The following is a 22,380-nucleotide window of genomic DNA, read 5'->3' on the forward strand; positions in this document are numbered from 1 at the left end:
TATTCCTGAAGCTTCAAAAATGGTGCTCCTTGACTGGGCGGTAGCAGGCCGATATTATTAGACTGGGGAGGGCCAAAATTAATTGACCTTCCCACCTTGGTACTACTAGGCTGCTGTTTTTGTTTTTTACCTGGCTGGTTATGAAAATTGGGGGAACCCTACTCACTTTTTTTTTTTAAATAAGTAAATTTTAAAAAAGCGTTCATACAAATTCAATAACCAGAGTCCGGCACACCGAGCTAGAAGTGTGCTGGGCTATGGATCTTCAAATCTGCCATCAGCTGACACTGCACAAGTGTCTGCTCAGGCAGTCAGTGGCTCCAGCAGGGTCCCATCCCTGCTGATTGCCTAAAGAACCGGAGAAGACCAGAGGGTAAGTTAACCGCTCCCCCCCCCCCACCCCCCCCCCAACAGAGCACAGTCTGGGGATCAGACTGTCACCCCCTGGACCCCCTCCCACCCCTTTACAGACGACAGTGTAGCCCACGGGGGCTTTTTCCCAGAAACGAGCTGAAAATTTTCATTGCAGTCTATTGAAGAAATATGCCAAAGTTTGCTGAAAAACACCCTCAGCATGAAAAACACCACCCCAAAAAAACGCCAGCATCCACTTCCATTAACTTCTAGCTAACATCTGGCCACTGCGGCTTTTGCCAAAAAAAAAAAATAGCTTTTTTATTGGCAGGGTGAAGTCAACCTGAGGGTATGTGCACACTTCAGAAAACCGCGGAATCCGCCACTCGCCGGACTGCGGCGGGTGCATGCATCTCTGTCCGTGTCATAGACTCTTTTCTATGCACGGGAGGATTCCGTTGTCTGTCCAAAGAAGGAATGTGTACATTCTTTGGACGGACTATGGAATCCACTCGTGCACAGAATAGAGTCTATGACACAGGCGGAGATGTGCGCAAGCGGCAGATTCTGCAACAAATTTTCTGTCTATTTTCCGAAGTGTGCACATACCTTAAAGGTGCGCTCACATGTACAGGATCTGCAGCACATTTGATGGCGCAGATGTGAAGTTGACGATTTAAAGGAAATCAAATCTGCTGAGGATCTGCGGATACTGTACGTGTGAACGCACCCTAATAAAGTATTAAAAGAAAAATCTTGTGTGTATACAAGATACACATTAGTGGGCGGGAAAATGATATTGTTGGTGTTGTACTGTTGTGTTTCTCACAATATATTGGAATTGATCTTTCCTTTTAGGTGTTTAAAGCAAATATAACGCTAAGGCTAACGCTAAGGCTATATCACCTGGTTGGTGCCGATGTGGAGATTCCAGTGGCACGGTCCATTTTTTTAAATTGACACCCAGTTCCCACCATTTGCGCTGTTTCTTCATATGCAAATAGAGCTACTCTATGCACCAAAGGTGGTCTTGATGCCCTCAGTGTACTAATATCCCCTGCTCAGCGACTCCTTCAGAATGACCGTGTCACAGAGGTAAGGGGATATTGGTGTACTGGGGGGTGCTGGGCCTATTTTCATATGAAGAAGCCGGCGCAGATGGCAGGAAAAATGGACTGCACCACCGTGATCTCCGCATCGGCACCGACCAGGTGATATAAAAGGAAAATTTCATTAGCCTTAGTCGTACATTCGCTTTAACATAACAATAACTGCATATAGACAATTCTGCTCACCCATAAATCGCCGTGTTTAAGCAGGACCTTTCATTATTCTTGGAAAGTTTTCTTTCTAGGTCCATAAGTGTGGTATAAAATTCTTCAATCTTTATTGCTTCTCCAAATTAATATGAATGAAAGCACATTACATATACACGAGTCAATGCATTTTGACTGCTCCTGCACCTCGTGTTCCATTTAAAAAGGTAGTGATTTCTGCATAATCAGCGATCAGTAATGTGCTTAGGTTTTTTGCATCCTGAGCATCTTCGGCCGAGGCGAAAAGGCTGGAGTAGGAAATCTACCTTCTTGTAGATGGGGAAACTCCTTTAAACTTCCTATCAGGCTGAACTGCTGGACTATAATTTGGGTAAATCAAGATCAGAACATAACTAATGCACAGAACATGATAACTAATGCAATGTATTTACTAACAATGTTTTACACTTTGTAAAATTTTTGTTGGGAACTGTTAAACATTGTTTGACAGTAGACATACAAAGTGATCATCCATGTGTAATTGCTTTATATATTTCGCTACATATTTTGTGTGCTAAACAACTATGAAATTCTAATACAAATTCATTATCAACATTTTATACAGGAAATACATCTGTATCATAAATTAGAAAGTTTGATGACAATGTTTTGCCATAAGTTCTTACAAACAGTATTTTAAAGCTAGCAGTCCTTAAAGGTGTTGTATAGGGAGCAGAAAAGGTCCTACCTGTTAGCTCTCCACTTACTCTTTCGAGATGATTGTGAGGGAGGTGCATTTCATGAGCATTACGTGGGGGTGAACTATGCATGCGATGTTCAGTAGTTGCCCAGTGTTGCTCACGACATGCACCCTCCACCCCTATACTTCGAAGATGGTCAGAGGTAGGAAGTGGAGCACCAGGGAGCAGGGCAGGTAGGACTGCTTTTACTCCCAAGTAACCCCTTTAACTAGAGATAAGCAAATTTACAGTGTTAATGAAGCAAAGCACTTCATTACCCTCAACAAATAGCTTATCAGCCCATTGCCTTTCAACTCTGTGCCACTCCGGGTCCCTGGAAAAGTTGGATCCAGTCCTGAGAAACTGGGAGAAAATTTCCAGGACTGGGTCCAGCATTTCCAGGCAATAGGAGCAGCACAGAATTGATAAGTCAGGCAGCCCCCCCAAACCCAACCCACCCCACCCCTGGACAGGGCCCCACATAAATTTTTACTTCTGGTGCCGGTTCTGCCACGGATCATCTGCACGATCAATATGCAAATGAGCGGAGATGAGTTCGATGGCTAAAGGAAATCACCACTGGAGCAGGAGCCGTAGGACCAGCACTGTGAGCAGGACCAGCAAAGGTGGGTATGTATGCAGGGCCCTTCACAGGGGTGGGTGGGCTTGGGGGGATGCCTGCGGTGACAGGTTCCTTTTAAATATTTTTTACAACATTTTAAAGACAGCGTCCATTTTCTCTTTAAGTCCAATATATATTTGTAACAGAAACTCAGTCATAGAGCTCTATTACACAGATTAATCAGGCCGATTTGGTCCGTGTAATAGACAACGATCGGCCGATGACAACACTCATCAGCCGATTGTGTCTTTAGGTCCTGACCTAAAATTGCCGGGTGCGCATCGCTACTTGTAATAGCAATTCATGGCCCACGGCTGATTAATCTGTAAGGAAAATAAAGTTCATATATTACCTGTCAACGCTCCCCGTCTTCCTGTCTTTTCCCGCAGCTGCCAATGCAACTTCAGAGTAGCTTTCTTAAGTGACAAGCCACTCAGTTATTCACTGGCCAGGACAAGACTGCCACAGCCAGTGATTGGCCGAGCAGCCGAGTTGCACTGGTGGCTGCAAAGAGAAGACAGGAAGACACCAGGGAGCATGGAGAGGTACACTTTTAAAACAAGGGCTGCACGGACATCACTAATGATCTCTGTTCAGCCCTTGCTGCAGGGTAATTGAGCCGTGTTATAGGCTCAGTAAACATGCACCAATCTAGCAGATTGGCACTTGTTTGCTACAGTGATCTGGTTGTGTAATATGGCCCATAGTCAAAGTGTTTCCAGTTATATTATAGAAATTAGCGAAAACTCAAAAATCTCTTCTCCACTGATTCCCCACGATATGAATCGGCTTCATTTGCTGTAAATTGTGACCATGTCTAACAATTCTTCCTTTTAAACATTTCTCTTTAGTCTTTTGTTATAAATTAAACATATCCTTATTCCATCATTTATTGTAAATTTGATGTGTAGAATTCCTCAAACTTGCGTACATGCATGCATGAGGACAATCCTCTACATGTTCTTAAGCTGAAAAGCCTTAGCATTTCAACTTTCTATCTAAGGAAGGAAAAACAACACTTCATTGGTAAGAAGGATGCATATAACGCACAGAAAAAAACTGACAATATACTTAATTTGAGACTTGAAACACATTTTTTGAGTTCACCAAAAAGTTTTTGAAGGTGAAAATTCTGAGAGGGTGCTTCAGTGGAAGATTAAGGATGGCTTCATAGTAAAGAGGTGTGCCAAAGCCTTTCATTTACAAGACAGATCTTCAGCCTGTGGAATGCTAGAACAAAGGGGTTTAAGAATTACTCTATTGGTTTAAGTATTAATCTATATCTAATAACGGCATTGTTCAATATTTGCAATAATTATCTACTATATAATTAAAATGAAATACAATCCCTACCTTGTTGCTACCACATTATCTTCTTTTTCCTCTGCCCTGAAATATGAAAAATAATTAGAAACAAGTAATTACTTTAAAGATTTATTCACGTAGCTGAATATAGTGTTTACATAGAGTTTACGTGTAAACACAGCTTTAGGGTCTTGTGGTCTGTCCTTTTTTAACCAAAACCAGGAGTGTATTGAAAACACAGAAATTGTGCACATCTTTCCATTATAATTTTGTCAGTTCCACCCCTGATTTTGGTTGAAAAATTACTGACAGAAATACTTTGTGTAAACATAGCCATATGCCGCATTCACACGTTCCGTGAATACAGGTGGTGCATGGAAGATGTGCTATGGACCAGATTTACAGACCTCCCAGCGTAGCTAGAATTCACGGGGCCCCATAGCAAAAAAATTTTAAGCCCCTCCCCTACGCACAACACAAAGCACTGCCATATAGATATATATACAGTATATGCTCTGTGCTTTACTGCTGGTACACAGATAACCACTGACCTCTGCAAGGAGCTCTGCAAATTTTACTACTTGATTGCAAGCTGGAGAACAGAGTTCATAGGTTATCAGTGCAGTGAAGCAGAGATCTCTGTCTTCTGCTTGTTAACCCTTTTTTTGTGTTGCAGCATGTAAGTAAACGTTCGGTCACTGACACACTGCAGTACATAATGGGTTAAGCAGAAGGACACACGCTCTTACCCTGAGGTGTAAAATAGCCTAGGCCAAACTAAACCCTAAGGTGTAAAATAGCCTAGGTAGGGCAAACAACATGCATGTTGGCTGATCATTGTCTTCTATTACACAAGAAGATAGGGCTATTAGTTTAGTTAGAACGATGGACGCTTTCAACACCCTTTTGAAGGTTCATTGAATTTTGTTGAAAAGAGGGTGAAAGGACAGCCAAAAAAAAAACCCAACAACAATCACCCTGCACATGCACAGCACGTGCTGCTCTCCGGACATCCTCTATGGGGCCTCCTAACAGTTCTAAGTTCAGCACTGTAAAGCATTCAGTGGCCCGTAGATAATGAATAAGGCACATGACAGGTGACTTGCAGGCTGTACACAGAACAGGAAGCACCCCCTCCCAATTCTAAGCTGCTATCTCAGCAGGCCTTACTTATCCCATCTGCTGGAAAATTTCAGCACTGCATGTAAAGATCTTCGCACAGAGAGAGGGTGACCCCAGCAGCAGTAGCATCTCCCTTGTGCCTCTGTGCCTCCTCAGCATAGACTCATCCATCTTCCTGCAGTCAGTGTGTGTGCCCCATAGTAAAATGCCAGCAGGAGGTGGGGTCAGCATCTTCCTAATCTACTGCTTTACTGCTTTCTAATCTACAAAATGTGTTCCCCCTGCTGGACAAACTTTGGAACTGCAGGGCAGGAACACTTCTTAACAGGACATGAGATAGACCACCCAGGACAGAGGGTCTCCTCTCCTTAACTTTTGCAGTTTGATAGATAATGCAAAAATAATTAATTATGCTTTTCAATCGCAAAATTGCTTACTTTTGTAGTTTAGCCTTATCCTCATACCCTACTATATACTATTCGTTGTCTAGATTACCAACCACTACTCTCTACTCTGTGAGTGATGGCCGGAATCCTTGGGAACTGATAAGTATGTTCTTACAGCTTCTGTGTCTCCCTCTGGGATCACAGACATCGCCACTGCTTGACCCTGGAAGAGTACTTAAAGTAGAAGTCAGGAGAAATTTTTTATTAAAGTATTGTATTGCCCCCCAAAAGTTATTAAAGTTTTGTATTGCCGCCCCCCCCCCCCAAAAAAAAAGTTATACAAATCACCAATATACACTTATTACAAGAAATGCACATAAGTGCTTTTTTCCCTTCAATTACTACTGCATCAAGGCTTCTCTTCCTGGATAAAATGATGATGTCACGACCCGACTCCCAGAGCTGTGTGGGCTGTGGCTGCTGGAGAGGATGATAGCAGAGGGACAATGAGGGACACAGGGTACTGGAAGGACACTGAGCATCCCTCTGCCATCATCCTCTCCAGCAGCTACAGCCCGCACAGCTCTGGGGGTTGGGTCGGAACATCACCATTTTATCCAGGAAGCAGTGGTGTAGCTACAGTGGTCGCAAGGGTCGCAGTTGCAACCCGGCCCGCCAATCAAGAGGGGCTCGGCCGCCCCCCTGCCACTTCATTACCTTACTAATTGTTTTGAGCAGCAGCTTGCCTCTATGGGTCACACAGACCTATGGATGCAGAGTGCTGCTATCCGGAAAGCGCTGGAGCCGGGTGGGGGCCTGAGGTCCCCGGTATGTCTGACACTCTGCCAGGACGCTCTAGCCTCAGTCTGCAGGGCTGAGGACCCTCACCAGTCCAGTCAGAGATCGCACATCCTTACCTCCACAGTCCAGTCAGAGATCCCCCTCCTCTCCTCCACAGAAGCCTGAATCCAGGGGGCTGGTCATATATGCAGGACTCAGCTCCTCACAAGCAGCTGTAGGTACGGAGGAAGCATTATGAGGGTGAGTGGCTCGGGGGCTGGGGGGGCTGTGTATCTGCAGGGTCAGCCTGGGCTCCTGCACACTGTCCTTATCAGGCTTCCTTCCCCTGGCTGGAGCAGACACACAGGGGCAGGAGGTCACAGCTCCAGAGCATTATAAGTTCTCTCAGCAGCAACTACAACTACTATACAGCTGCTACTGAGTCAGCACACAGAATGAACCCAGTTTTCCCCTGTCCCCTCCAGTTCCCTCCCTGCTGCACACACAGGGACTCAGTACTTCAACCTGGGTGATGAATATAAGGAAAGGACAGCAGTATATACTGACACTGCACAGTGTAGGTGTCATACACATTACAGTAATCCCTTCCCCTCATAGTAATATGTGTCTTTCATTACAATTTTTTTGTTATATGGGGGTCACTTTATACTTTTATACAAATTATACTTTTTGCCCCCCCCACCTTCAAAACTGCAGTGTGTGGCAGCAGCCTAAAACAAAGATGTAACTTTTTCTGAAAGAAGAAATCACCTTGCATCCCCATTCTCTGAGTACTGTAAATGTATTTTTCTCTGCACTGAGCAGTGTGAGACTGAATTCACACTGGATGTATCTGCAGCAGATTTCACTCTGTGAGTTTGCAGCGAAATCCGCTGCGGATACCTCCTCTGTCACTTCCAATGTGATTACATACTCTCAGCGGGATTGTCATCCTGCTGCGAGTATGTAAGTCCCGACCCCATTAACCCCCTGCCGCCGGGATAATACATTACCTGTTCCACAATACAGCCGCATCAGTGACTGCGCCAGGGCCATGCACTGACTGGCTGCACGGGACCTCTGGGAGGCGGGAGCCTCAGATGCGGCTGTATTGTGGAACAGGTATTGTATTATCCCGGCGCAAGGGGTTAATGGGGTCGGGACTTACATACTCACAGCAGGATGACAATCCCACTGAGAGTATGCAATCACATTGGAAGTGACAGAGGAGGTATCCGACGCGGATTTCGCTGCAAACTTTCAGAGTGAAATCCGCTGCAGATATATCCAGTGTGAATTTAGCCTGAGGCACATTTGTAGTGTGCTCATCTGTACTTATCAGTACTATTTTAGGGTAGAGGTGACTTTTTGGGGGGCCCAAGTTGACCTATTGCACCAGGGCCCATAAGACGCAGTAGTAAGTGCAGGGAAAAAAAGCACTTCATGTCACGACCTGACTTCCACAGCTTTGCGGGCTGCTGGAGAGGATGATGGCAGGGGGGCACTGAGGGACACAGGGCACTGGAGGGACACTGAGCGTCCCTCTGCCATCATCCTCTACAGCAGCCACAGCCCGCACAGCTCTGGGGGTCGGGTCGTGACATCACCATTTTATCCAGGAAGTGAAGCCTTGATGCAGTAGTAAGTGCTGGGAAAAAAGCACTTTATATGCATTTCCCATAATAGGTGTATATTGGTGATTTGTATAAGTTTTGTGGTGCAATACAATACTTTAATAAAAATTTTCGCCGGACTTCTCCTTTAAAGCCTAATTGTCTTCCAATTTGAACTGCTACTAGTATTCAATCCATCCATCCATTCCTAAATTGAAGCAATAAATACTTTACATAATGTGGGCACCTTACCTGCCCCTAGGGGTCCCTACCAACATTTTTTTTTCCCTCTTATACAAATTTACAAAACACACAACTCCACATCACCCTTCACTTCAAATATAAGATGAAATTATGTTCTGGTGAATATAGAGACCTTCCTGCTGTGCGCTGTCTCCATGTGGATTGAAGGCCAAAAGTCACCCTCTCCCATAGAGAATGCATTGGAGAGCGTGACTTCCGGCCTTTTTCAATCAACATGGAAACAGATAAGCGGTCATGTGAACGCGTGTGGGATTTGAACGGCACCGTAACAAAGCCTTGCCGCGGGACACTGATCATCGCTGGTTAGTATACGTGCCAGTGCGCAGCGGGGGGGGGGGGGGGGGAATAGACACATTTTCCAACTTTCTAGAATGCTTCTTTAAATAAATTAAGACCCGAGACCCTTAAACGGGTTGTGTCATGAAACAAAGAGGGTTAAATCAGATGTGTACCACATACATACGAGTACATACATATCTCTAACTAGCCAGAAGCAGCTGTTGCACTGATTTCTCTGATTGTGCAGAAGTGTGCAGTGAAATTAGAGCTGTGTTCACGCATGTTGGAGTGTCATTGCAGTACTGCAGCATATTCACAAAAATGATGCAGTAACACAAGTAAATGATGCTAATCAGCAGAGAGGATCAGAGCCTTATTGTGGGGCTCAACTTCAAAGATAACAGATGCTTGATCATAATATGTGCATGGAAATGAAATGGAAAAAAAATTCAAAAAGTTATCTACTTTATTTCAATATCAGCATTACAGTTAAAGAATACAGCGTGCTGTGTGGTGTTACAGGTAGAGAATACAGCGTGCTGTGTGGTGTTACAGGTAGAGGATACAGCGCGCTGTGTGGTGTTATAGGTAAAAAATACAGCGCAGTGTGGTGTTACAGGTAGAGAATACAATGTGCTGTGTGGTGTTACAGGTAGAGAATTGTGGTGTTACAGGTAGAGTATACAGAGTGCTGTGTGGTGTTACAGGTAGAGAATACAGTCTGATGTGTGGTGTTACAGGTAGAGTATACAGAGTGTATTCTTGGCGTAGGGATATTTTTTCTTACTGTCAAAATAACACGTAAAAACACTACACCACACTACATGGAATAAAGTTTTATACTACACCACTACACATTTACATACCCCATATACCAATCCCCGTATAAAGATGGCCCCCAGGGTGTTTTCGGCGTCAGAGGCATACGCTATTATTGCCTCCGACACCGAAACAGCCAGTGAGGATGAATGGGGGGATCCTTCGTTCCTCCATTCATCCTCATCGTCCTCATCATCCAGTGACATGTCTGGGGGTAGCGTAGCGTACGCTGCCCCGCAGACACGTCTTTTCCGCCAGAACCATCCCAATAAGAGATCACGTGAGAGTACCTCAGGGTACACATACAGATTAAGGCTCGGTTCACACGTTGTAACAGTGCGGCTGTATTTGCGGCTGTAATTGTGCGGCGGTATTTTTGGTGGTTCGTGTGTATGCTGGGAAGTATAGGATATGCGGCTGCACAGTGCACACTATGTCTAAATCTACGGCCCTATCGTAAACAGACCCGTAAAAAATGAACAAGACCATTGTTTGCGGCTGAACATGCGGCCGAGGATTGACAGGCGGTCCGTACGGAGTACTTCAAAAAAAGCCGGCAATGATGCAGAATGCCGATGCCTCTAATAGTTAATATATTAAATTACTAAAACACATTTTCTTTGTAATCAAGACACTTTCGTTGGTCAATAATTTATTTCTAACGAATCCATCATTTTGCAATTAAATATACTGTTAAATTTTTTTTATCTATATATTTATTTTTTGACAGTATATTGAATTGCACAATGATGGATTCGTTAGAATTAAATTATTGACCAACGAAACTGAATTTATTTCCAAGAAAATGTGTTTTATTCATTAAATATTAATTAGTACAGGAAGTTCTATAAGCCGTTAATTCATATTCCCGGCAATAGAGCATTCTGTACTAATCATCACTTTACTTTAATTAAAACATCAAATGTTTCTTCTAATTATGTTATGACAATAGCATTATTAGAAGAAACATTTAGAATTATATGTGCGCTCAGCTGATTGGCTGTTCGGCTGAGCGCACATATAATGAGCCGGTCCGCAGTACAGTGACTTCATTGTGCTGCGGACCAGCGAAGAGACAACATCGGGACATCGGATGGTGAGTATAGAGCTCTCCCCACCCCCTCCCCGGCACTGCACCCCTCCCAGCAAGGAAGGGGGGTCACTTAACCCCTTCCTTGCTGGGATGGGTGCAGTCTGACATCAGTCTTGCCCCCAGGGGGTTAAGGGGGATGCAATACATCCTCCCTTAACCCCTTGGGGGTCAGACTGTAAGCAGCGATCTGTAAAGATGCTGCATACTGTAAGGAGCACAACACCGCTCACAATGATGGGTGTTGTGCTCCTGTTTGTGTGTTTTTTGTGTGTTTCTCCCTTTTTGTTTTTCAGATATCGGTATCCTGGGGATTACGTCGGATTCCATGGACTACGTCGATGACCAGCGGTTGTTCTTTGAATTTTTTTAATAAAATGGTCAATGAGGGGTGTGGGGGTGTTTTTATTTGAATAAAAAAATATTTTAAACTTGTGTCTTGTCTTTATTTTTTTACTTTATAGACTTAGTAGTGGAAGCCTTCTAATAGACGGAATCCATTACTAAGTAGGGGCCTAGTGTTAGCCGGTATAAAATGGCTAACACTAACCCCCTATTATTACCCCAGTACCCAATGCCACCAGGGGTACTGGGAAGAGCCGGGTGCCAGTGGTCCCGGAGCGTCAATATTGGCGCTCCTGGACCGGGCGGCAGCAGGCTGGTAAGATTTAGGCTGGGGAGGGCCTAAACCAATGGCTCTTCCCACCCTGGTGTTACCAGGCTGCTGTCGTTTGGTTTTTAACCCGGCTGGTTATAAAAATAGGGGGGACCCTATGCGGTTTTTTTTAAAATAAATAAATAATTAAAAAAAACCGCATAGGGTCCCCCCTATTTTTATAATCCGCACAGGCGGATTGTCCCTCCAAAGAATGAACACGTTCATTCTTTGGACAGAGGGCGGAATCCGCCCGTGCATAGAATGGAGTGTGACACGAGCGGAGACGCGCACCTCCATCAGTCCGCCGGCGGGTGCCAGCTGCGGAATGCACAAAGGGTTATCCTTCTCCATTCCGCAGTGTGCAGGTACCATTACAGTGTATAAAGGAAGGGACACCCGAATCCTGCCCCCAGATGCCCCCCCATCCCCCCCATCCTCCGAGTTAGTGGGGAGATCGTTTGGGAACTGATCTTCCCACTGCTGGATAAAGGTTACCACCTGTACGGGGATAACTTTTATACCAGCACCCCCTCTTCTGGTCCCTCGCTCCCCGAGCTGCTGTAGCTTGCGGCACGATCCGAAAATATCAGAAGCAGTAATAAAGCCCTAATATTTAGCAGCCATAGAGCGGACCCAGCGCTTCTGGATATGAGGGACCCCGTATCGCACCAGAACAACATTTTCCAGGTGACGTCCCCCACACTGGAAAACAGGAGACCCCAGAAGAAGTGCAGAGTGTGGGGTAACAGGGGGATCAGGAAGGACACCATTTTCCAGTGTGACACCTGTCCTGATCACCCCGGCCTCTGCATACTGGAACGCTTCAAGGCGTACCACACGTCATTGGGGTTCTACATTTTCTAAATTCTGTCCCTTATTCCTATTTCAGGGGTCACGTTGATCCAGGGATTATTCTGATCGCCATTATGGAGTTGGGAAGGAATTTTTCCCCTGTGATGAGGCTACTGTCGTCTGCCTTACGAGGTTTTTTTTTGCCTCCCTCTGGATCAACACAGGTTGAATTTGATGGACACCTGTCATTTTCAACCTTATAAACTAATAATTGGCATAATACCCCCAAATAAATTAGAATTGTCCCTTTTCCCCAGCTAAATAGGTATGGCCGCCAATCCCATTAGAGGATGCCATGATGCAATTACAAAGCCTCTGTGCGGCCAGGACAGACAAAGCCTCTGTGCGGCCAGGACAGTAGAAACCCCCCACAAGTGACCCCATTCTGGAAACTACACCCCATAAGGAATCTAACGAGGGGGGCAGTGGGGATATGGTCCCCTGGTGACGGCCACATTTGTGGCGTGAAAATGAAAAAATTTTATTTTTTATTTTCACGGTACATGTTCCACATATGTGCCCGTCTCCAGTGGGGTCCATATGCTCACTGTACCCCCTTGTTGGATTCCTTAAGGGGTGTAGTTTCCATAATGGGGTCACTTGTGGGGGGTTTCTACTGTCCTGGCAGCACAGGAGCTTTTTAATTGCGACATGGCCTCCATCCTCCATTCCAGCCTCTAAATGGCTAGACTAACATATAGTGTAAAAAATGTTAAATTTTTACACTAAATTATTGATCTTGTCTTGATTTTTTCATTTTCACAAGGGGTTTAAAAGATAAAAAAAACACTAAATGTGTAGAGCAATTTCCCCTGAGTACGGAAATACATAAAGCGCCATGCGGGTGCAGGATAAGCCTCCAAAAGGAAGGAGCGCCATTTGGCTTTTGGAGGCTGGATTTGGCTGGAATGGATTTCGAGGTGCCATGTTGCATTCAAAAGGCCCCTGTGTTGCCAAGACAGTTGAACCCCCCACAAGTGATCCCATTATGGAAACTACACCCCTCTGGGAATGTAACAAGGGGTGTAGTAAGCATATGGACCCCACTGGTGACGGGCACAAATGTGGAACAATATGGCGTGAAAATAAAATATTAAATTTTTTACACTATAATGTTGGTTTAGCCTTAAATTTTTCATTTTCACAAGAGGTTAAAAGAGAAAAAAACACACATAATGTGTAGAGCAATTTCCCCCGAGTCTGTAAATACCTCACATGTGGACATAAAGCGCCATGTGGGTGCAGGGCAAGCCTCCGAAGGTAAGGAGTGCCATTTGGATTTTGGTGGTTGGATTTGGCCAGAATGGATGATGAATGCCATGTCGCATTTACAGAGCCCTCGTGCTGCCAAAACACTGGAAACCCCCCACAAGTGACCCCATTCTGGAAACTACACCCCTCAAGGAATCTAACAAGGGGTGCAGTGAGGATATGGACCCCTTGATGACGAGCACATTTGTGCCGTGAAAGTGAAAAAATGAAAATTTTCACTTTCACGTCACATTGTTCCACATTTGTGCCCGTCACCAGTGGGGTCCATATGCTTACTGAACCCCTTGTTAGATTCCTTGAGGGGTGTAGTTTCCAGAATGGGGTCACTTGTGGGGGGTTTTCAGTGTTTTGGCAGCAGGAGGGCTCTGTAAATGCGACATGACCCTTGAAATCCATTCCAGTAAAATACAGCTTCCAAAAGCCAATTGGCGCTCCTTCCCTTTGGAGGCTCGTCCTGCGCCCGCTTGGCACTTTATGTCCACATGTGGGGTATTTCTGTACTCGGGAGAAACTGCGCTACATGTTTGTTTTTTTTTTTTTTCCCCTTGTAAAAATGAAAAATGAAGGCTAGAACAACATTTTAGTGTAAAAAATAGAATTTTTCCTTTTTTACACCACATTGTTCTGAAAATCTGTGAAGCACCTGTGGGGTCCAGATCCTCACCGCAGCCCTTGTTACATTCCTTGAGGGGTGTAGTTTTCTAAATGGTGTCCCTTTAGGGGTGTTTTTTAGGTTTTGGCACCCCAGAGCCTCTGCCAACCTGAAGTGGTACAGTCAAAAATGACCAAATATAACAAAGGCGTTGAAATTCACTAGGCGCTCCCTTATATCTGAGGCTTGTGGTTGCGTCAAATAGCGCAATAGGGCCACATATGGGGTATTTCCATAAACTGCAGAAACGGGGCAATCAATATTGGGGTGCATTTCTCTGCTAATAGGTTTATCATAATGAAAGATATTGGATTACAATAAAATCTCTGCACAGAAAATAAAAATTTTCAAATTTCTTACACACTTAGCTTTTATTTCTGTGACTCCCCTAAAGGGTTAAAAAACTTTCTGGATGTGCTTTTGCAGAGTTTGGGGGGTGCAGTTTCTGAAATGGGGTGCTTTGTGGGGCTTTCTAACATACAGTCCCCTCAAATACACTTTAAACCTGAACAGGTCTCTAAAAATATCTGATTTTGAAATTTTACAGAAAATTTGGAAAATTGCTGCTAATGTTTTAAGCTTTCTATTGTCTAAAAAAATGAAATATAGTTTAATAAAAGCTACCAACATAAAGTAGACATGTTGCTAATGCTATTTAATATATAATTTATGGGGCATAACCATTTTCTGTATAAGCAGAAAGGTTTCAAAGTTGGAAAAATGCATTTTTTCACAATTTTTTACGTTATTTTGGTGTTTTTCATAAAGATTTGTTATAAGTATCGACTCCATTTTACCAGAAATGTAAAGTACAATATGTCACAAGAAAACAATCTCAGAATCGGCTGGATAGGTAAAAGCATCCCGAAGTTATTAATGAATAAAGTGACACTGGTCATATTCATAAAATTTGTCTCTGTCCTTAAGGCCATTTCAGGTTCTGTCTTTAAGGGGTTAAAGGACAACTCCGGCCAAAAAGTATTTTTTTATATGTTATTACTTATGGAAAGTTAGACAAATTCCTAATGTACATTAATTATGGGAAAAGCACATATACTGCTATTTCCCTTAATTTAGTAGATCATGGAATCTTCAAATTCTCTCAAAAACCTTAACATCAAGAATCAGTTGTAATTCCTATGGAGTGTCCAGCAGGGTGCGAACTATATTTAAAAGTCAATGGGGGAGATTTATCAAAGGGTGTAAAATTTAGACTGGTGCAAACTGCCCACAGCAACCAATCACAGTTCAGCTTTCCTTTCAGCACTGCCTAAAGCTGAGCTCTGATTGGTTGCTGTGGGCAGTTTGCACCAGTCTAAATTTTACTCCCTTTGATAAATCTCCCCCAATGAGTACCATTGACTTCTATATATAGACCACGCAAAAAACAAACAAACAAAAAAAAAACAGAAAAAGGCACTACCCACTTAAAGCGTAACTGTCATTTCAGGGTCATTTTTTATGGTTTTTATCATTTTTTTAGGTTTTATGTACTAAAAGAGTTTCCTTCTGGACTGAAAAAGCAATCTCCCAGCCTCCCCCCTCACATCAAATGAAGCAGGATTTCTGTCTCCATTATGTGGCTATGGAGAGGGGAGGGGCTGTTAGGAGTGACTGAGCACGGAGCAGTCTTGCTCAGCACAACACCCTGCAATCTTCTCTCAGTAAGTTCATAGATAAGCACTGACCTTTCTGACACCTGAATTTAGCGTTTTATGTGCCCAGAGAGTCTACAAAGAGCTGACCTTCATGTCACCTCTTCCTGCTCCCTCATCTCCCTCAGCCCCTCCCCCCTTCATAGGCTTACAATGGAGAGAGCAGAACCCGTCTTCACTGGCTTCTCTGTAATGAAGACGTGTTTGCCTGATAATGCACAGATAAGAAGTCAGGGGGGGAGGCTGGGAAATTGCTTAATGAGTACAGAAGGAGGCTTTTTTGGCTGATGAAACCTATTACAGAGTTTCTTAAAATCGCTTATACTACTGATTTCTGCAATAAAAAAAAAACATGACAGTTACGCTTTAACCCAATATGACATGAAACAAACGTGTAACCAAAAAGAAAAAAGCCATGTCATACACAAATGGTTGGTACATCCACAAAAAGATGTAATAAATAATTAACACTGAACTGTAGGCTGCAGGAGGGGTCTATAGATATGTACATGTCTGGTACCGTGTTCATTAAACACGGTCCTTTGTTTGGTGTGTTTTTAAATGATTTTAAATTGTGTTTGTTCATGCACTTGTAGTTCTATGTACCAATAAAGTATAATTGTTTACACTTGAGCATACCATTCACTGTTATTTATTTATTACATCTTTTTGTGGATGTGCCACCCATTTGTGTATGACATGGCTTTTTGTTTTTTCTTTTAGGTTATACTTCTATATATAGTGCGCCCCCTGCTGGACACTCTATGGATTCAATGAATGTCTATGTAACACATGTCTATGTATGCACACATATACACTGTACTACTCAGTGGCGTAGCGACCACGGTTGCAGCGGTCACTGCCGTGACCGGGCCGCTACCAAGGGGGGGGCCTTGCGATCACAAGAGGGAGGCTGGGACGGGCCCCCGGCTGACGCGCGGCTCCCGTCTCTGTCCGCTCCCGGCATTACATGCATCACTGAGGTCAGTATGCTGGGGAAGTACTTCCGGCGCAGGGTGCATCGATAACAAGCGCCCCCATGCCGGAAGTAACATCCCCGGCGCACACAGAACTCACTGATGTATGTACTACCGGGGATGGGGCGGACAGAGCCGGGAGCTGCGCATCAGCCGACAGCCAGACCGGACTGCAGGAGGAGAGAGACACAGCGGGGGAGCGTGTTGTCAGGAGAGTGGTTGCTTTTTTTTTTTTTTTTTTTTGCACAGACATGGGGAACCATCTATACTGGGGATACAGGGGGGGGGGCATCTATATGGGGCATACATGGGGGACTATTGGGGGGATACAGGGGGGACCATCTATAAGGGGGATACAAGGGGGGGACCATCAATACTGGGGATACAGGGAGGACCATCTATAAGGGGGATACATGGGGGACTATTAGGGGATACAGGGAGGACCATCTATAAGGGAGATACAGGGGGGACCATCTATAAGGGGGATACATGGGGGACCGTCTATAAGGGGGATACAGGGGGGACCGTCTATAAGGGGGATACATGGGGGACCATCTATAAGGGGGATACATGGGGGACCATCTATATGGGGGACCATCTATGCAGGGGATACAGGGGGACCATCTATGCGGGGGATACAGGGGGGACCATCTATGCGGGGGATACAGGGGGGACCATCTATGCGGGGGATACAGGGGGACCATCTATGCGGGGGATACAGGGGGGACCATCTATGCAGGGGATACAGGGGGGACCATCTATGTGGGGGATACAGGGGGGACCATCTATATGGGGGGCATCTATAAGTGAGATAACATGGGGGCCATCTATAAAGGGGATAACATGGGGGGCCATCTATCTGGGTGACAACACAGGGGGACATCTATAAGGGGGACTACACGGGGGTGTATGCAATAGGGCATGTACTATAGTGGCTACACAGAGGGGGCATATACCATAAGGGGGGGTCACAGAGTCAGCCTACCCACTAAATGAGGGTGTAAAGGGGCCAAAGCAGATGTGCAGTTTGTAGAGATATGAGGATGGTGACAGAGTTAGGAGTCTAATAAGTTTCTCTGGCATATTCTGTGGATTCGTGGTTCGGAGAAGTTCTCATAACGGCCCAGGACAGATGGAGAAGATGAAAAGGGAAGAACTCCGATCAGAAAAGACGTCCCCTGTGGCCACCTGAGGTGGCCACCGAATCTTCACTACCTGTGCTTTGGATAGCATCCTCCTTCTCCCAACATTCCTGTTTATTAAACAGAAAAGAATCTCTGCACTTGTAGGTTGGGATGTCCGAAGGGAGCTTTGGATGAAGCACAGTTTTGTTGTTCATCGCAATTTCTAGGTTGATGGCAGTGTACCCTTGCCTTACATTATCCGACACTGGTGACAGAGATGAAGCAGTGTATGTCAGGTTGTAGCAGCCATGCCACTGAATTACCCACCAGGTAGAATGTTGGCTGCCTACAGAAGTATTACCTACAGGGGGGTTTCTACATGAGGGGAGCTACATACAGGGGGATTACCTATTTGGGGGATATTATGTACTTGTGGGGGAACTTCCAGGGAACTACCTACATTAGGAATGTTATTTACTGGGTTGCCCACTACCCCCGTCCCTACCTACAGGGGAGTACGTACATGGAAGGGGCTCCCTATAGAACGATTACCTACATGGGGGGATACAATTTACTGGCAAAGCTTACTACCAGGAGGATACTACTTACTGGGGGTAGGGACTATCCACCTGGGGAGTGGGGTTGCTTCATGGGGATACTATATACTGGAGGCTTACCTGCATAAAGAGGCTCAACTGCTATATGGAAGCATAGAGGGGGCCTAACTACTATATGGGAGCACAGAGGGGGCCTAAATACACTATTTAGTGGGTCAGAAAGGCCTTAATACTATATAGATTCACAGGGGGCACAGGGGATCTTTACAATTTGGTGACCCATAAGATCCTTAATAGAGATAAGTAAGCATTCTGTTAGGTAGGGGTCTGGGAAGACAACAGACGAGTGTAGCCCTAACATGGGCACTCGCCCCAGCTGGCCCTACCTACTTGCCGCAACAGTACTAAAGGTTACTGCGGACAACTGGGCGACGTTCCCTATGCTGTATTCAGTGAAACACAGAACAAAGACAAGACAAACTCACACAATAACAGAATGGTCAGAAGTCAGGGTTGGCAACAATTGGGCCGTGGGCAAGGTGTGACACAGTCTTCTCCTGAGGAAGAATGAGAACGCCGCTTATCCAGGTGCCCTGGCTTTGTAGCCCAGTTAGCAAGGCTACGTGGTACACCATTATTGGATCCACAGCAGCATGAGCAGGTGATGATATGGATAGCGGATAGCACCTCCAGCAATTTTTTTAACCTTCTTAGTCTTCTGCACTGTACAGTGTCTACCCAGTCTTCATGTCATCCTCCTTGCTCCAAACCGAGACACCTGGGAGACTTCCTGAAACTGTTCTCAGGTCCCTTCCCCGATTCAAAAGCAATGCTTCAGGAGGCCTCAGAGAGAGTTGTGTGCAATGATACCCAAATCTTTAAGCCTCTGCTGTCTCAGGGTGAGGTGGGGTATGATGATGATGAGACAGAGTTCTTGGTCAGTGAGGTGGTTGTTAAGGCAGCAAAGAAGGGGGATGCGCAGAGTGAGCATTTGGAAGAGGAGGGAGTGAATGACCAGGTGACTGACCTGATGGGGGTAGCTGGTGAGCTGACCAGACACAGCAGTCCAGAAGGGAGAGGGTTCTGCAGCACTGCCACAGACTGGAAGTGGCCAGAGGGAGAAGGCAAGATCATAGCACTCGGCAGGGCTCAGTCCCAGAACGCAAGTTTCACAATAGCAAACCAAAAAAGGAATAGGGAGATGGCACTCACCGGATCTTCATGCTTTATTAATTCTTACCACAGGTAGCATCATACAAAGTAAGGGGGGGCGCCAGCTGTTACATACAGCTGTTTTACACACTCGTGCACTTCCTCAGACCATTTGAAGAAGCACATATAAGTGTGTGAAACAGCTGTATCTTTTTCTTCTGGGTGCTGGCATCCCCGCTTACCTGCTATGAAGCTGCCTTTGTGTAAGAATTAAAGTGACTCTGTACCCACAATCTGCCCTCCCCAAACTGCTTGTACCTTCAGATAGCTGCTTTTAATCCAAGATCTGTCCTGGGGTCCGTTCAGCAGGTGATGCAGTTATTGTCCTAAAAACAACTTTTAAACTTGCAGCCCTGTGTCAAATTGGCGTGGCCTAGAGTGTCTGTGCATTAGGCTTGCACCGCCTCTCTGTCCCTCCTCTCCGCACTCTTCATCATTAGGAATGCTCCAGGCAGGTTTTCTACTATTCATCACCTGTGTGAACATGGCACATGGGCTGGATCGTTAAGGCAGTGTTCAGACAAGTGAGGGATAGAAGAAATTCTGCCAGGGCCATTCGTAATGTTAAAGAGGCTGGGGAGGTAAGAAGAAGAGGCGGTGCAAAGTTAGGGCATAGATACTCGAGGCCACGCCAGTTTGACACAAGGCTGCAAGTTTAAAAATAGTTTTTTAGGACAATAACTGCATCACCTGTCTAACAGACCTCAGGACAGATCTTGGATTAAAATCAGCTATCTGAAGGTACAAGCGGTTTGGAGAGGGCAGATTGTGGGTACAGAGTTGCTTTAATAAAGCATGAATGTCCGGTGAGTGCTATCTCCCTATTCCTTTGTGGATTACGGGCTCTATTCTGTCATAGTTTCCCTGGCAGATTATGCCAGTTCCACCACCTACTCCACTTCCAAATACTTATATGTGAGCACGCCACTATCGGTTGCTAACTGGAAGCGCTGCAGCACTGCCATGGGGAAGCAGCAACAGGCCGTGCTGAAACTGCTCAGCCTAGGCGACAAAAGGCACACCACCAGAGAGCTGTTGAGTGGTATTGAGCAGTAATATCCGTGGCTCTCGACACTTACAACCTTACAAACTTACAACCAGACATGGTCATTTGTGGCCGTAATCTGGTGTCGGCTCTGTAGCTTGGCAACTTCACAAAAAAGGCATGCCTGGCACACTTTTTCAACCTTGTGATTCAGCGTTTTCTAAAAACATACTCTGGTTTGTCAGAGCTGCGCCGCCTGTGCACCCATTTTATAAAATCCACCACTGATTGGGCTACCCTGAAGACACTGTATTAGCGCTTTGGTTTGTTCTAAGGGCGATGTTGCCACGCACTGGAACTCCACATTCTACATGGTGGCTGGGGTTTGTGAGCAGCAGAAAGCCATTAGAGAATACAAGCTGCTACATGCCCATCAGTTTGCCAGTCATCAGCCAGACTTCACTAATGAGGAGTGGGTAAGAATGGCTAACATCTGTGAGGTTTTAAGAAACTTTGAGGAGTCAACCCAGAGAGTGAGTGGCCAAGCCGCTATTGTCAGTGTAACCATACCACTGCTGTCTCTATTGAAATGGTCGCTGCAGTCCATTAAGGCTGACGCTTTGTGCGAGAGCCAGGAGATGAAGCAAGGCAGTACAATGGATGATAACAAGACCACCCTCATTTCAGTTTCTCAGCACAGATTGGATGAGTGAGGGCCGAGGAGAAGGCGGAGCATAAACAGGAGCAGGAGTGTGTTGGGCACACTGCAGAGGGTAGTATCCATGCTGGTTGGAATGCATCTGTTCTGTGTGGATGGCCTAAAGAGGAGGAGATGGAGAGTAATCTTCCTTTTGGGGGCAGCAAAGTTTTGCCTGTTGGCAGTCTGACACACATGGCAGACTCCATGTTAAGCTGCCTTACGCAAGTGCTGCTATACCACAAGGCACTGGTGAAGAAATTGCTGAAAGCCTTCCCACCTGACACGCAAGTGGCAGAACACTTGGTTCCGTGGGCCAACAAGGCGGGAAGATGAGGGGAAAATATTTATGACCCCCAACCAGGATAAATCCATCAATATACATCCTATTAGGTCACAGAGGGACAAGTTCTGGAAGATGCTGTGGGAGTATTGAGTGGACCACACCATCATCCTCCCTGATCACTGTGTTCCATTCAGTTGGCCTGCACTGTTGCTAGCATGTTGTCAGAGAGGATATTTAGCGATGCTGGGGGTATCGTCATCGATAAGCATACTCAACTGTCCACTGAGTATGCTGACAGGCTAACGCTTATCAAGATGAACTAGAGTTGCATTTCCAGGGAAATACATAGTGCTTGAAAAGAACGCCCCTTTACCAGTGACTTCCAGAGCGCCCCTTTACCAGTCACTTCCCTTTAAGAAAAACTTTACCCTGGGTGCCATGCCTTTAAGAGCGGCTTGGATCCCGTCCCTTTAAAAGCGACTTGGGTGCCGTCCCTTTAAGAGCGACTTGGGTCCTGTCCCATAAGAGCGACTTGGGTCCCGTCCCATAAGAGCGACTTGGGTCCCGTCCCATAAGAGCGACTTGGGTCCCTTCCCATAAAAGCGACTTGGGTCCTGTCCCATAAGAGCGACTTGGGTCCCGTCCCATAAGAGCGACTTGGGCCCGTCCCTTTAAGAGCGACTTGGGTCCCGTCCAGTAAGAGCAACTTGGGACCCTTTAACAGTGACATGGGTCCAGTCCCTTTAAGAGCGACTTGGGTCCTGTCCCTTTAACCCCTTCGTGCTGCAGCTAGTTTGGGCCTTAATGACCAGGCTAATTTTTC

The 22,380-nt window shown here is 45.5% G+C and overlaps 1 protein-coding gene across 2 annotated transcripts in view; it reads right to left on the reverse strand.

The window, feature by feature from the left end:
* Nucleotides 1–2,834: 2,834 nt before the first annotated feature.
* The window catches only part of ATCAY (ATCAY kinesin light chain interacting caytaxin), a 211,983-nt gene continuing 192,437 nt past the window's right edge, over nucleotides 2,835–22,380 (reverse strand). For both annotated transcript variants that reach the window (XM_069962602.1, XM_069962604.1), the window contains exons 11-12: nucleotides 4,326–4,361; nucleotides 2,835–4,202 (exon numbers count right to left, since the gene is read on the reverse strand). In XM_069962602.1, the coding sequence (XP_069818703.1) occupies nucleotides 4,169–4,202; nucleotides 4,326–4,361 (70 nt within the window). In that variant the 3' untranslated portion in view covers nucleotides 2,835–4,168. The remainder of the gene's footprint in view (nucleotides 4,203–4,325; nucleotides 4,362–22,380) is intronic.

The sequence above is a fragment of the Dendropsophus ebraccatus genome, chromosome 3 (genome assembly GCF_027789765.1).
Source record: "Dendropsophus ebraccatus isolate aDenEbr1 chromosome 3, aDenEbr1.pat, whole genome shotgun sequence".
Taxonomy (NCBI): Eukaryota; Metazoa; Chordata; class Amphibia; order Anura; family Hylidae; genus Dendropsophus; species Dendropsophus ebraccatus.